This window comes from Berghia stephanieae, chromosome 3 (genome assembly GCF_034508935.2).
Source record: "Berghia stephanieae isolate SIO BIC M18660-M18661 chromosome 3, UCSD_Bste_1.3, whole genome shotgun sequence".
Lineage (NCBI taxonomy): Eukaryota > Metazoa > Mollusca > Gastropoda > Nudibranchia > Aeolidiidae > Berghia > Berghia stephanieae.
Genome location: NC_088362.1, coordinates 55,759,311 through 55,773,962, shown reverse-complemented (window position 1 = coordinate 55,773,962; position 14,652 = coordinate 55,759,311). Strand labels below are relative to the sequence as shown.

General features: G+C 35.2%; 1 protein-coding gene across 1 annotated transcript; it reads left to right on the top strand.

Annotated features, from left to right (window-relative positions):
- The first annotated feature begins 1,355 nt into the window (after positions 1 to 1,355).
- Positions 1,356 to 13,391, top strand: LOC144968042 (ras-like protein RAS2). Its single transcript, XM_078906001.1, has 6 exons — positions 1,356 to 1,522; positions 5,435 to 5,522; positions 6,430 to 6,532; positions 7,946 to 8,054; positions 8,798 to 8,916; positions 10,600 to 13,391. The coding sequence occupies exons 1-6, from the start codon at positions 1,388 to 1,390 to the stop codon at positions 10,673 to 10,675; spliced, it is 630 nt and encodes a 209-aa protein (XP_078762127.1). The 5' UTR covers positions 1,356 to 1,387; the 3' UTR covers positions 10,676 to 13,391.
- Positions 13,392 to 14,652: the final 1,261 nt, after the last annotated feature.

The window sequence follows — 14,652 nt, the reverse complement described above, 5'->3', positions numbered from 1 at the left end:
TCACATTGTCCCACCGCACTCAAGAGTAATGGAGCATGGTGATTAACAGCGCCTTACTGACATCGTATAGTATCCAAAAGTTTTTTCCTAATGACTTGGGACCTTATGTGAAGCGATTTGAACACATATTGTGGTGCAATAGCCTATATTTTTTATAAAATCTCACTTGTTTTAGAATATATAAATTTCCCGTTTGTCAACAATAAATCCATATATTGCTCAAAATGCAATCATACTCGTATTTAAGCCTTAGTTCAGGTAATTTCGTTGTTTTATTTAGTATGATAATTATTCATTTGGTTAGAGACGAGCGCGCTCGCGTACACACATCTACACACACAAACACACACACACACGCACACACACACACACAGCACATAATTTTAGGGCACTTACATCCTAGTTTCTCGTCTCAAGTTGTAGCATTTGTGTTATTTTATTCAATCAATAAATATGTTTATGAATCTAATATATTTACGATAAATTCAAAACTTCATGTTGTAAAACCAATAACAATAGAAAATATATGGAAGCTTCAATCTGAACAAAACGAGGAAGTTGATGAGGACGTTTCGAGTTTCCCCTTTGTCAACAAATCACGATGAATGAAACACTAAAGACGAGATGAGAGAATGGCGTTGTTAATGTGAGATTTAATAATACACACATATTAAGTTAAGGTTCATTATCATTATCAGTATTCGGTGGTAAAAATCGAAAATGTGTGGTCCCCCGCCCCCTTCACAGCAAAGTGGGCGAGAGGCCATAAAGTTGATGGCGTTGTAACCTTTTATTGTACAGAGACGCACTTCCTTTGTGATTCACTCCTTTGATCACTTTGTCGTTCAGCATTCACTTTCATTGCAGGGTTGCCAGTTTGGCATTTTAAATGCCAGATTCCAAAAATCTGGCATTTTTGAAAACCGTTTGGCATTAGAAAAATCATTTGGCATTTGGCATTTTCATTTGGCATTTTCTTTTCTTGTATATTATACTTCAAATGACACCTTTTCTTAATTATTTCTAAACGCGTAAAAATAAACATCTTCACATTTCTTTTTCATTCTTAAAATCCAACCGTGGTGTAGTGGTTTAGCACTCCACTTAGTAGTCAGTAGGTAAATAATTACCCCAACAGGAAATTTAGTATAATTCAAAAAAAAAAAAAAAAAAAAAGAAAAAGAAAAGAAAACACGCAAGCCACCAGGATATGATAGTAAATTGTCTATCAAAAGTGAGTAGTTTTCTTAGTGGGGGTGGGAGTCAACAGACTTTGGCATTTCTTTGAGTGTTTTGGCATTTTTTGAGTCTTCCCCTGGCATTTTGTTGAAAAATAATCTGGCAACCCTCTTTCATTGTTTTTCTTCCTGTTGTTGGCTTGGGGTGGATGTGTTTGAGGTGCTTACTCGAAAATATGTCTCGAAATCCAAACGGCGGTAATGGATTTAGCCAGAGTTACAAATTAGTCGTTGTTGGAGGAGGTGGAGTAGGTAAAAGTGCCTTGACAATTCAATTTATTCAGGTGAGTATCTTTATTTTTGTTCTATCGTCACCGTGCCGTATTGTCTCAAACGAGAGACGTGGGAGTGAGAACCGTCAGTCTCAGTCCATCACTTCAACTTCAAGTTCAAGACTCTTCATATAGGGCAAGCGTTAGTCAATCACAGTCTCTTATCATTTCTTCATACTTCATGGTTATTATTGCGTAATCGTTAAACACACTGCTGAGAAATAGTTTGGTTTTCGGATCATGATTTGAGAACCTTTCTTCTCACTTTCAATACTTTCAACTTTCATTTTCAATTTCAAGTAAAATGTTCATCATCATCAAGCTTTGTCCATCACCGTACTTGGATTGTGGCTTTGAACAGGAAAATTGACGCCACAGTGGTCACAGACAGTTCATTAGTGACCACTCTTTGTCATGTAAATGTAATTAACTGTCGCGATGGTGTGTGTTTTACTCTTCTTGTCCTTTTCAGCCGACCAGTTTTCTCAGCTCTTGCCTTCCTGTTTTATAATTTATATTCTCTCTTTGACTCTAAAGATGTCAAGTCGAGAGTCGAATGAAAACAAAATTTGGCTTTGAAATTGAACTTTGACTGACGACAGCTGGCAAACTGTCTAAAAGTTCATCAATCAATAGTCCAAATTAGGGCTAGGGCACTAAGGTTCACAATATTAGGCTTTTTTATGGCTGACTCAATGTCTCTGAACACTCGGGGAAATAAACTTGAACTCTATTTCTCAGAATGCTGGAGTGGCCTCCCTTGGTTATTCGGATTTATATTGGCTAGTCAGATTCGTGTGCTGGCTAATTTATTACTCTGCACTTGCAGCGCTTATGGGTTATGGACACAACATTGATGTTAAAAGTAAATGCTCAAATAGAGGAGACAGGGAATTCTCGCAGAATCGTCAAGAATTTTTAGGAATTTTTTGTTGACAATTACATTTTATCTAAGAGTCATGCTTGAGTTGGGGGGGGGGGGGGTGAATGCGGAAGTCTCACCATCGCGAATACTCCATCAAAATGGCGCATCGACTTTGCCTTGCTCCTGGGTTGTGTGCTTCGCTCTGCACTATAGAAGAGAGAACAGAGGTACACCTAAATAACAGCACCAAAGTACCAACACAGGAACAGAGAATGAAAGACAGGATAGAAGTGTAACAGAAAGGTTGGAACAGAAGACAAAGCAAGAAAAGAAACAGAGATAGTCTTGTGGGGTCCCGCCCAACCACCTTCACAAAAGTACATAGTAAATCTAGATAGCAATTGACCTCTCAAAGCACTGTATGAATTATTGTTGCTTTCTAATAAATACATTCATCGATGGTTTTCCCATCGGCTAAAGAAAACCTCCCAAAAAATGCACAGACACACACACACTCATGTGTACAAACACTGGAGTCAGTGTGGGACAGGACAGTACAAATGCAAGATAGAAATGTAATAGAAAGGTTGGAATATAAGACAGAGCGTCCAACCATCGGCAAAAGAAAACCCTAAAAATGCACATACTCACACATTCATCAAAAACACACTCTCGTAAATTACCAAAAAATCGTGAGAATTGAAACTGTTGGGAGAAATAGGGGTCAAGTTTTTTTTCAGAGAAACAGTCACTTCTGGGTTTTGTATTCACAAACGTGTGAGTGCATAAAAATCTAGCAGCAAGAAAAACATTGGGCCATAACAACAAAATAATTCCACCAAAGGCAAGAGCTGAATCATAATTAAATTTCTTCTTTTTCCTCTTCAATTTAACTCTGGAATAATATCTTTGACAATATCACAGAGTTTGTAACAGAGTTATTTATTAAACTGACCCTTATGATTGTACCATCTGCTCTTAAACTTATAATCATCTACTTATAAAGACAGATGCTTTATTTTTGTATTATTATTATTATTATTATTATTATTATTATTATTATTGTTGTTGTTGTTGTTACTATTATTATTCGCAGTGGCTATTTTTACAGTCCCGTAAAGATGGTTCTCGGGGCTATTTTTATAGTCCCGTAAAGATGGTTCTCGGGGCTATATTTACAGTCCCGTAAAGACGGCTCTCATGGCTATTTTTACGGCGTTGATGCGATTCTGTTCAATTATCCGCATAGTTATAGATTATCATCTTTTTGCAGTATTCACAAAACTTCACATATCATTTCTCCCGATATTTAGATGTACAGATCTAGAGGCGGTGAATGAAAGCAAAATTAATTTCATTTAACATATTTAGATAATAATAATAATAATAATAATAATAATACACATTTATATAGCGCTCATTCTCGTGTAAAACACAAGCTCTGGGCACTTGATCTAAAACTAAAACTAAAATTAACAAACAATTAATGTAAAGTCAATTCTCTTAGCGAGTTTTACGGTACTGTCATTTTTATTACATATAATTTTTATTTTTTTTTTTGGCATAAGTTATGTTTACAGTACAGAACAGCCCGTTTTCTATCATCAGTGGGCAGGTTAGGTTGTATGTCTTGATTTTTTTTCCTGTCAAACATACATAATATAGATCTATTATCAAACACTGAAAGTATATTTAGTTCCTGCTTGAGTCGACACCCCTCAAGATATAATACTTTACAGGTTGGCTTTTGTTTATACTTTACCAGTATAACCGGTCAGGAAGTACTAACGGTTTATACAATACTAAAAGACGTAGACGTCTAACATTCAGGGTGCAGTCTTCTCACGTGAGAGTGGGTTTGAATCCAATTTCAGAAAAGAGGCCGTTCACAAACCAATTGGACATATATTGACCATAATTTTAGAACCCCCCCCCCCCCATGTGGATGTCCATGGTAAAGATGCACATTGCGAAACACCTCAGGCTTAAATATCGGTTTGGACGAATTCAATCCATCGTGGGGGCGGGGACCTACACTCCTCTAAGCTTGGTGAGAAGTTGCCAGGCTTTGATACCAGTAAGAGGAGACACTGGGTAGCTGCGAATCGGCTTCGGTCGAGGAGCTGCCTAACAGCAAGTCAGTACGTTACATCGGTGGGGTCTAACTTCCTGTCCAATATGTCCACGCTGTGGGCAAGAACCCGAGATGGCAGAGCATCTAGTCGAAAGGTGTGTTGTGACGATGCTACCAGGCGGGTTTGCGACGATGCACGAATGCGGACCGGACTTTGCTGATTGGGTCGATCGTCATAACATAATAGTGTGAACCATAAGAGGCTGCTACCTTGTGGTCAGACCAAGGTTGTGGTTGCCCTGGGTCAAACCCCTCTGCCTCGGCTTTGAGGTACCACTAGGGAAAGAGATAGAGAAAAAGAGAACGGAAAAAGAGAGGGAGAGAGAGAGAGAGAGAGAGAGAGAGAGAGAGAGAGATAGAAAAAGAAAGAGATTGGGAAAGAAAGAAAGAAAGGGATAAGAAAGAATGAAAGAAAGAGTGAGAGAGAGAGAGAAACAAAGAAAGAATGTAGAAAGACCGGGAGAGAGAGAGAGAGAGGCTGCTAACTAGCCGCACCTGAACGAAGTGAGTGAGAGTTTTGGAGCTAATGGCGTCTACTCAGCCAATCTGTTACTTTTTATAAATCTATTACCGCAATGCCGTAAAAATAGCCACCAGAACCGTCTTTACGGGACCCTAGAAAGAGGAGAGCTAACGCGTCGTAGCTCCTCTTTCTAGGATGGGACTGTAAAAATAGCCCCGAAAACCATCTTTACGGGACTGTAAAAATAGCCCCGAGAACCATCTTTACGGTACTGTACAAATAGCCACTGCGATTATTATTTATATATTTCTTTGTTTATATCTGTTTTAAGTTATTGCATGCCCTATTGTTTTTGATAATGCAGTGCAGATAAGTAAGTTAGGCAGTTTCCTAAATCATACATATTTGTTTGTTTATTTCTGCTTCTGTTAAGTTGTGAAAATATAAATTTTTCATTAACAGTCTTACTTTGTGACGGATTATGATCCTACAATTGAAGACTCCTACACCAAGCAGTGTGTCATAGACGATCATGTAGCCAGATTAGACAGTAAGTAACACTTGTTCTTATCATAGGTGGGAATTTCCTACTGTTTCCATTTCCAGTATACAACTACCACCATTGCATCATCATCACTACTACAACCAACACCACATCTTCTTCTGAAACCAATAACCCATTGCCACTACCATCACATCACCATCTCTACTACTACCAGTACAACCACCAAGAATTTCATCATTACTACAACCACTGCAGTCACCTCCACCACATCATCATCATCGCTAATATTACAACCATCACTAAAACCACCAACACCACATCATCATCATAACTATAACTACAACTACTACCATTTCTACCACTACAACACATCATCAATTCCGACCACCACAACAAACAATTTTCACTTCTTTTCCATTATACTATATATTATATTTATATTGATGGTAACAATGAAAATAATGTTCTTGGCAAGAAATTTTGAGCAGCACTCTGTGCCCTCTGTCTGGATGGAACCGCTTTTCCCTCAGAAACCACGATTTTCAATTTTTATTGACGTATGTGATGTTTTCATTTGATTACTTTACATTTGAGTTGTAAACTGTATCTAAAACTTTAATCATTGTAACATTTATTTCCATGAGATCTGTAAGCTATTTGTGGTTTAGTGCAATTTGTAAAACATTGATTAAAGTTATCAAAACGTTATCACTTCTACAGCCATTACAGAACATCACTCTCACCACTTCATTACTATCGCTACATCTCTTCTGAGTTTTCTAATATCAGACGCACTAAATAGTCAATCATTCAGTTTTCCTGTGACATATAAACCAGACTTGAACCGCCAAGTTCATTAAAACAAACAAACCATTCCATGGTTGAAATTATTGTTTCATGATGAGAAACCAGTTTATGCTATAGTTTTTGCTGTTTTTGTTTTCAATTTCAGTTTTGGACACAGCCGGCCAAGAAGAATTTAGTGCAATGAGAGAGCAGTACATGCGATCTGGTGAAGGATTTTTATTGGTGTATTCAGTCATTGATAGAAGCAGGTAATTTGATTCTTGCTCTCTCACACACACTCAAGAGGTTCAAATTGCATCCTTTGTTATCCTATAGTGTCCTTACCTTTTACTTTTAATGGCTTAATTTGACAATACACGTCATGACTTGATCATGTATAAATACTGTTGTTGCAACAAAGTCCAGAAAAGGCACATTCTTAATTTTGATACAATAAAGTAAAATGTCTAACTGGAGCCCAAAGGAAACACAATTTTTATGGGGTACAGTACTTGATAGTGCGCACAGTGTGATGATTTACATTGTGTATTCGACCACTCAATACTAAAATTATAATGTGGTCATTATAATATTATAATATTACTTTTAAAATAATAATAATAGCAATAGTGATAAAAGATGGTGATGATGATGATAATATTATTAATAATAATAATGATGAAAATAATGATAACTTTATACTAATGAAATAGTTACAGATACTTTAAAAGGTGCACATGGAAATGTTTTGTACCTTTGAAATAGCATTTTAGATTTTATACTATTATATTTGACGAAAATTGTGTGTTCTTTATTTAGATGACAACAAATTAAAAAGTCTTGTCAGGGGGGGGGGGGGGGGACTGACTGGAATATGTCCGTTTCTCAATAGAGAGTGTAGTGTGCTACTCACCCGTTTTATACTTGACTTCTCTCTTTATGGGGGTTCCTGATAGGTCAGTTGATAGAGCTCTAGGTTCACAAGCAAAAGGGACCAAGATCCATCCAGGGTGTAGTTGAGATTCTTTCTGTTAGATCTGGTGGAAAGTACTTTGCGATAGACTAGTGTCCTATCCGAAGGGTAGCAAGCAATTGCTATTGTCCATTTCACGCTATAGAATCCTGGATAAACTCCGGCTCCATGGGTCTTACTGCTCTGAAGGACCTTTTTTTCTGTCTTTCTGTAATTGTAATGGGGTCATTGTTTGTAATAGTACTAGCAATAATGGATATCTTTATAGCTTAAGTATTCTCACTCATGGGACTCTTGGCACTCTGATAGTAAAAGTGTGATATATGTTTCAAGAACTGTCTTAAATCCATCAATTCATGACAGCAAAGCTCTTAACTCATGACCACTTATTTAGTCCCTGTCTTTTTAACATTCATGTAAATTTTATTTATTTTTTTTTATTTTAGATTCTCAAGGACATTGACAATTATTCAGTGAAAATTGCTTATAATTGCTTGTGTAATAAATGGAAATATAAACTCGCAACCGCCAGAGGCTTTTTAAATATTTTTTTTGACTATCCAATTTACTTCTTTACTGGCTCTGAAATGACCTAAATGTGTCACAAGCACTGTGAAACCATTAAAAAAAACCCCAAAAAATCCTGATACCTCATTAATCACTTTTCCATATTACAATAATGCATCTTCTGTTTCATTCTCTTGACCAGTTTTGAGGAAGTGTTCAAGTTCCACAGACAGATACTGAGGGTCAAAGACAGAGATGAATTCCCGATGCTTCTAGTTGCCAACAAGTCCGATTTAGACTCGCAAAGAGTGGTAAGAGCTTTATACTTTTATGTGTTTGTATATGAGGCTGTGCCAAAAGGTCGTTTATATGTGTTTGTATATGAGGCTGTGCCAAAAAGTCGTTGATATGTATTTGTTTATGAGGCTGTGCCAAAAGGTCGTTTATATGTGTTTGTATATGAGACCCTGAGACAAATTCCCACTTGAGGATGAATAAGGGGAACTTGAATATTTATTTACTTTACACATGACATGTTACAAGGAGTTGGTATGTGTTGTGGGGGGGGGGGGGGGGTTGTGTAACAACATTCATTTACCAACATAGCTCCAACCACTAGCAAATCGTGGCATGTTTTATTGGAATTAGAATTAAACGCGAAGTGATAAGAACAAGCTGAAAGTGTCGGCTTATGCAAAACAGCGATACACACAAACGTTACTGCAAAAGTGACAGTAAATCATCAGTGGTCGAAATCAATGAGCCCATTAAAAAACCCTTACATGAATTATTTTTTTAAAGTTATGTTGGCAGGGTTAATTAAGTTTGAGGAATGATAACAAAGGATAATAAGGAAAAAAATTAGGGACATTCAAATGAGTTCGGGGAAACCAGGCTGGAGAACAAGTGACTTATACAACTTGAGTTTTGAATGAAAGGTCTTCTGGCTTTTTCAGATCTCGTTGAGTTTAGCCTTTATACTTTGTCCAAAAAAGAAAATCAACAAAAAAAGACATTTTGTTTTTATTCAGTGTATGTTTTAAATTTCCACTAGGTGTCCGCAGCAGAGGGCCAAGAGCTAGCCAACGGTCTAAAGATTCACTATATAGAAGCCAGTGCCAAGCACAGGTTGAATGTAGACCAATCTTTTTATGAACTAGTCAGGATTGTCAGGTAAACAAAATAATATATTATACCTTATGATACAATTATGTTTTTCTCCTCTAAAACTATATATATATAGATATATGATTTTTCAATTGAGTCGAATATGAGATCATTGTTGACCACTAGGGTGATGGAACTCTCTGCATTTTCAGATCTTGGGAATATTATTTTGTGTTATTGTTATTTATATATTTATATATTTATGAGTGTTGGTGGGTACTTGTAGCTACGATAGTGCTCAATAATGTTGGTTAGAGCATATAAAGTATGTAATGACACTTACATTTTTCTGTCGATACAATTGTTTCCAGGGGCTTCTATATCGTTAGTTGACAATAATCCGTAGTGTACTTTTCCTTTAATTGAGTTCGAAAGAAAAAGTACACTATGGATAATTGTCGACTGACTATATTGAAACAATTGTATCAACAGAAAAATGTGAGTGTCCTTACTTATTATTATTAAAAAAAAATATATATATATATATATATATATATATATACAGTAGAACTCGGAAATAGCGAGTTCGACGGGTCCACTCCTGATTACTCGCTATTTCCGAGTTCTCGCTATTCCCGAGTTGCCAGGAAAGGTCACTCGGCCGTACAAAAATATGGAAAGACAATGTGTGTGGGTGTGCGTGTGTGCAAATGACTGTGTGTGGATAAAGTGGGGGTGGGGGCGGGGTTGAATATGGCCTTCGTTAACTACGTAATGATGGCCACAGGTCATTGTCTACTGATAGTATATATAAGAAGTCACTGCCACAGGTTGAAGTTGATCCACCCCTTCCATTTCCATCAAGATTTCGTGTGTGTGTGTGTGCGCGAGTGTTTGTATGCACTAGGCATGTTTGATGAGGTAAGCAAGCGCATCACTCAATCACTGACCCACTGAAAATGATGGTTCCACGCTCCCCTCTCTCGCTGATCGTGTCGTTCGTTGACGAATGCTACTCGGTGACCGATACTGCTAAGTGTTGACATCTTGGCTGCCAGTGCTTACCTCGCGTGTCGCGTGGCACCACATTGGGTGAATAATTGACCCCCACCCCCAATACACACACACACGCACACAAACACACACACCCAAATGTGTTTCCCCTACTATGTACTACTACAGACTAGGCTACTACTTCTATGTAATGTTACTCGTAACGAAAAATAAAAAAAAGGAAAGAAGCTCGGCTAAAAATATTTAAATCGCCCTTGTCTGTTGTTTTGCTTTACTTCGTTCGAAGTCCTAGGCTGGGGCAGGAAATGCTCGTTATTTCCGAGTTGACCTCTTTTTCATACTCGCTACTTTCATGCTAATTTTATTGACTCAAATAAGAAAAAAAACGGGGATTTAGATTTTACTCGCTATTTCCGAGTACGTTACTTTCATGTTCTACTGTATATATATATATATATATATATATATATATATATATATATATATATATATATATATATATATATATATATATATATATATAAAAATTGTTTTGATTACTCTTCACTTAAAAGTTTTTTTTGTTTTTTTTCAGAGAGATTTTTCTATTCATGGCGTCTTAAATAGTTTTGTCAAAATAATGAAGATTGTTATTATTAGTTCAAGTTTACTTACATTTTTTTAAAAATCACTATTCTCCTATAACTTTTGACCAATGTTATTTTCATTTTGCTTTGGTTTTTTTTTTTTTTGTAGAAATTTTCAAGCTGCAGAGAGAGCCCCAGTGAAACCGCATACTCATCATGGATTTAGAAAATGTACCATACTGTGATATCAAGTCTGGAAATATGAATTTACAAACTACTTTTTATTATTATGATTATTGATTATTATGATTATTGTTATATACAAAAAGTTCACAAGTAATACCATCTCTTGGTTTCTGGGTGGGGTTCCTTACCTCCCATAGTGGGCAGAGAGGTACTTGCTGTGTCTTCTATCCCCTTTATCTGTTTTCCAATTGCTTTCTGTCTTTGTCTTGGAATGAGAGTACATGAGAATGGCTGAGAGGGAAACAGTTTAATGTATGGTTATAGTTTTGGCAGATGATATTTTTTTTCCTTGTAAATCATCTCTCAGTTATGTTATGTTTTTTTTTAATTCTTGACATAAGATTTGTAAACATCCGAGTGTATTCCATTTAATGGGGACTTGTGCTGGTGTCTAGGTGAGACTTTTAGGTTATCTCAGACTGAGTACACTGATAGTGTGCTCTTGGAATCTGCATCTGTTCCCTATTTGAACCATTCCCTCTCGTCTTACTTTTTCCTCAAGTCCTTTTAATTATACATCTAGACTGTGTTTACTATCCAATTTTCTTCCTTTTTATTGGTGCTGATATGACCTAAATGTGTTGCAAGCGCCGTAAAACCCTTAAAAACAAAGCAAAACCTCTTGGTTTCTGACTGAAACCAGACGATGTGTAATTATCCAAAGTTCCTTACATTGTTCCTTTTTGGAACGAGAAATTTGGGGAATAGAATGGAATAAAATTAAATTGAGGAATTTGGTTTTTACAATACACATGCTGGCATAACTTTATAAAATTTGTTTTATTAGTTAAACAGTTACTTAAATGATGAAGGATTGGTTATTTTTAACTTGTAGAAAAGTTATAATAAGTTAACGTCTAATATTAAGCTACAATGCATTTATACTCGGTTTGTGGCAGTTTTTAATTTTGATGGAAATTATCCCATATTTATGTAAAGCAATTTATTTCAGCAAATAGAGAAGGGTGTATTTCACTATGAGTATGAGTACAATTGGCCTGGTATTATTATTTTTTTTGGCATTTATCGGGACTTAACTTTAAGGGCAATCATTATATATATATATATTTATTCAAGCCTTAGGTAGGTGGCAACCAGTATTTTTAAACTGATTATTTAACGATATTTTGTATTTTAAACTGTTCATATAAAGGAAAAAGTGTGTTTAAAATCTTATGAAAGAATAGAAGTATATAGAAGGCACTGATACTGATAACCTGTCAAGTGAAGTTCAGATGAATGCATTCTTAATTTTAGGTAAATAAATAATAATAATGATGGTAATGATAATGTACTCTGGTATAGCATCTTCTATGCAATTGCATCTCAAAGCGTTTTAAAATAAAAATACTATCCAATCAATCACAATAGAATTATACAACACAACATAATTAACATGACACAGATTACATGATTATCAAATATGACCTATGAGTAACAGTAATTTTCGAATAAGAATGTTTTAAGATGGATTTTGAATATTTCCAGTGTTTGCTTTTCTCTGATCTGCCTGGGCAGAGCGTTCCAGACTTTTGTGCCAAAAATTTCAAAAGAGCGATCACCAAAAGTCTTGGAGTTTTTCTTTGGTACGATTAACAATGTGGTGTCGCTGGAACTCCTTAAGAGACAAGTATTTGACTTCTTTTTAATTTTAAATGCCTCTGTAATTTGATTTCTTTTATAGAACAAAAATAAAACAACTTTTCTTGTCATAAAAATTTCAAAGCACATTCCCAAATGCTTGCTGTTTTTGTTTTCTTTTTCAAATGATATTTTTAGGTATGATCTTATAGCGAAATTTATAAATGTGTTTAGACTTAAATTCAAATACTTTATTCTAAAACTGATTGCAGGGGTAAAACACAAATGCTTTTTTCTTTTTTTTAAAACAGTTTTAGCATATCTGGTTAAATATCTGTAGTACCATTTATGGAAACCGATCGTAGAAGTTCAGTCTTCCAATTAAGATGGCTATGCTGATTATATATAAGTTGCTATTTCAAGTGTGATTATACAGTTTACTCCTCTTAATTAGCACATCCACAGGAATCGAAATGAATAAATCATTTTAAAGCAGATATACTGAATGAATTTGTAAGATGCCATTTTGTTATCGTGATTCACACAAAAAATTGTCTCCAAATAGGTTTTTTTAAAATTAAAAATGCAGATTGTTACTTAACTGCTCCTTGAGATATCTATTTTCAAACATTTACTAAAGAAACTGCATGTTATGGGTGAATCGTTGTCTCCACTCTTGCACTGAATTTAAGTATGGATGATTGCATTCAGGTAGAGGAAGTATCTAGGATTGATCAATGTATTTACTGGTTTGTCATAACCACAGATCACAGTCAGAGGAACAAGATAAGCAAGCAAACAGAGTAATACTTAGTTTTGAGTTGTGACAGGGCTGCATGAAGAAACCAATCAGGTGATATCCAATCTTTGTATCTTTTTAATATTTATTTTCCTTTAACATTGTGGTCTGCCAGAGTGTTGCAAAACAGCCGATGCACAGTCGGACAAGTAATGTAGTTACATTGAGCTGAATGGTGTATGCCCTTTAGGAAATGAAGTTGAGTAATGGTGGTTGTCAAATGATGAGAACACCAGATGTTATACTTTTATTCTGGTTGATGTTTGAACATAGTGGGCAATTATCATGATAGAATCTGGGCTATCCCGATTTGGCAAGTAGAAAATTTAAAAAAACTGATAAAATAAAACTGTATGGAAATGACCCAGTATTAGATTGTTTTGATTAGCAAATTAAAACGAGGAACACAAAAAGCTCTAAATCTAGATTGTATCATATAATAACCTAAATACACTGTTGTTTTGAGTCATGATGGTATTGTATGTTTCAATATCCTGTTTTAGCTCTTTGAAAAGTTAGCCGCTGTGTTTTAAATGAGTTGGGTGTTTTATTCATCCCAGATGTTAAGATTGTACAGAAAAAGTGTACTGTTTATAGTGATTCGAGTTTTAAGAGAAATTAATCTTTTTAAAAAAATAAAATACAGTTTCTCGTTTAAGTTGATAATGAGAGATTTTTATGTGTGTGATTAATCGGAGCGGACTGTATATCAATTCTTTTTTTAAAAGCATTATAATGATTTAATTTTTTCCTCCCTAGCTTAAATATTGCTGGACATGACAGGTTTTAATTGATGTATTATCAAATTCTAAATCTCTTTAATTCCATGATGAAGAATTATTTTTTTTCTTTCATAATAATGTCATCTAATACACCTTTAAAAAACTGAACTTGAAACCTCTACACGCCTTAAATCTCAAGTCTTATTCAAGGTTGCCAATATTCCGTATATTTACGGATTTCAGTATGTTATAAGCCCTCAGTATATTTTCCCATCATCTGCTAATCGGGGAAAAAGTAAGGTCATAATGTCTTTTTACTGGAGTTCAGCGCTATCTTTGTTCTGGAGTTCAGCAGTCAGAAAGGGGTTGGTCAATTTGTTTAATGTAAAATTTCAGTAATTTTTGCCTCCTGAGTTATCATCCCTGCTTATTAAAGTTACTCAGAATTTCAGTTGTGGATTTCTCTCTCATCTCCTAAGGAAAAAGTGCATATTTGACTATCGTTGTGCAAATATGTGAATTTAAGAAAGGCAACTTGCTCAACATTTATTTTCTTATAAAATTATTTGTATGATGCTAACTATAATTCTTTCACATGCTCTTTTTTTTTTTTTTAAATCTTTACATAATTGCCATGCTTGATACTATTTATTTATATATGTATTTTTATTTTTTTTTAATTGTGTGTATTTCAGTCTTATACTGTAACTACTATGGTCGATATTAGAATGAATAGAATGGCTGTAGCACAGTTGTTGTGTGCAAAAAAAATGACAGAAGCACACATCCAGTAAGAATGATGCAATTCAAAAGATTTAGTGTTTCTGCCTTGGATTCCCCTGCCTTTTTATTTTTGTAACAATACCTTCTTGTA

Excerpts from the sequence above, each read along its gene's own strand:
- LOC144968042 (XM_078906001.1), top strand. The coding sequence starts at position 1,388 with ATGTGTTTGAGGTGCTTACTCGAAAATATGTCTCGAAATCCAAACGGC. Across the intron at positions 6,533-7,945 it reads TCAGTCATTGATAGAAGCAG|TTTTGAGGAAGTGTTCAAGT; the intron begins GTAATTTGATTC and ends TCTCTTGACCAG. Across the intron at positions 8,055-8,797 it reads ATTTAGACTCGCAAAGAGTG|GTGTCCGCAGCAGAGGGCCA; the intron begins GTAAGAGCTTTA and ends AATTTCCACTAG.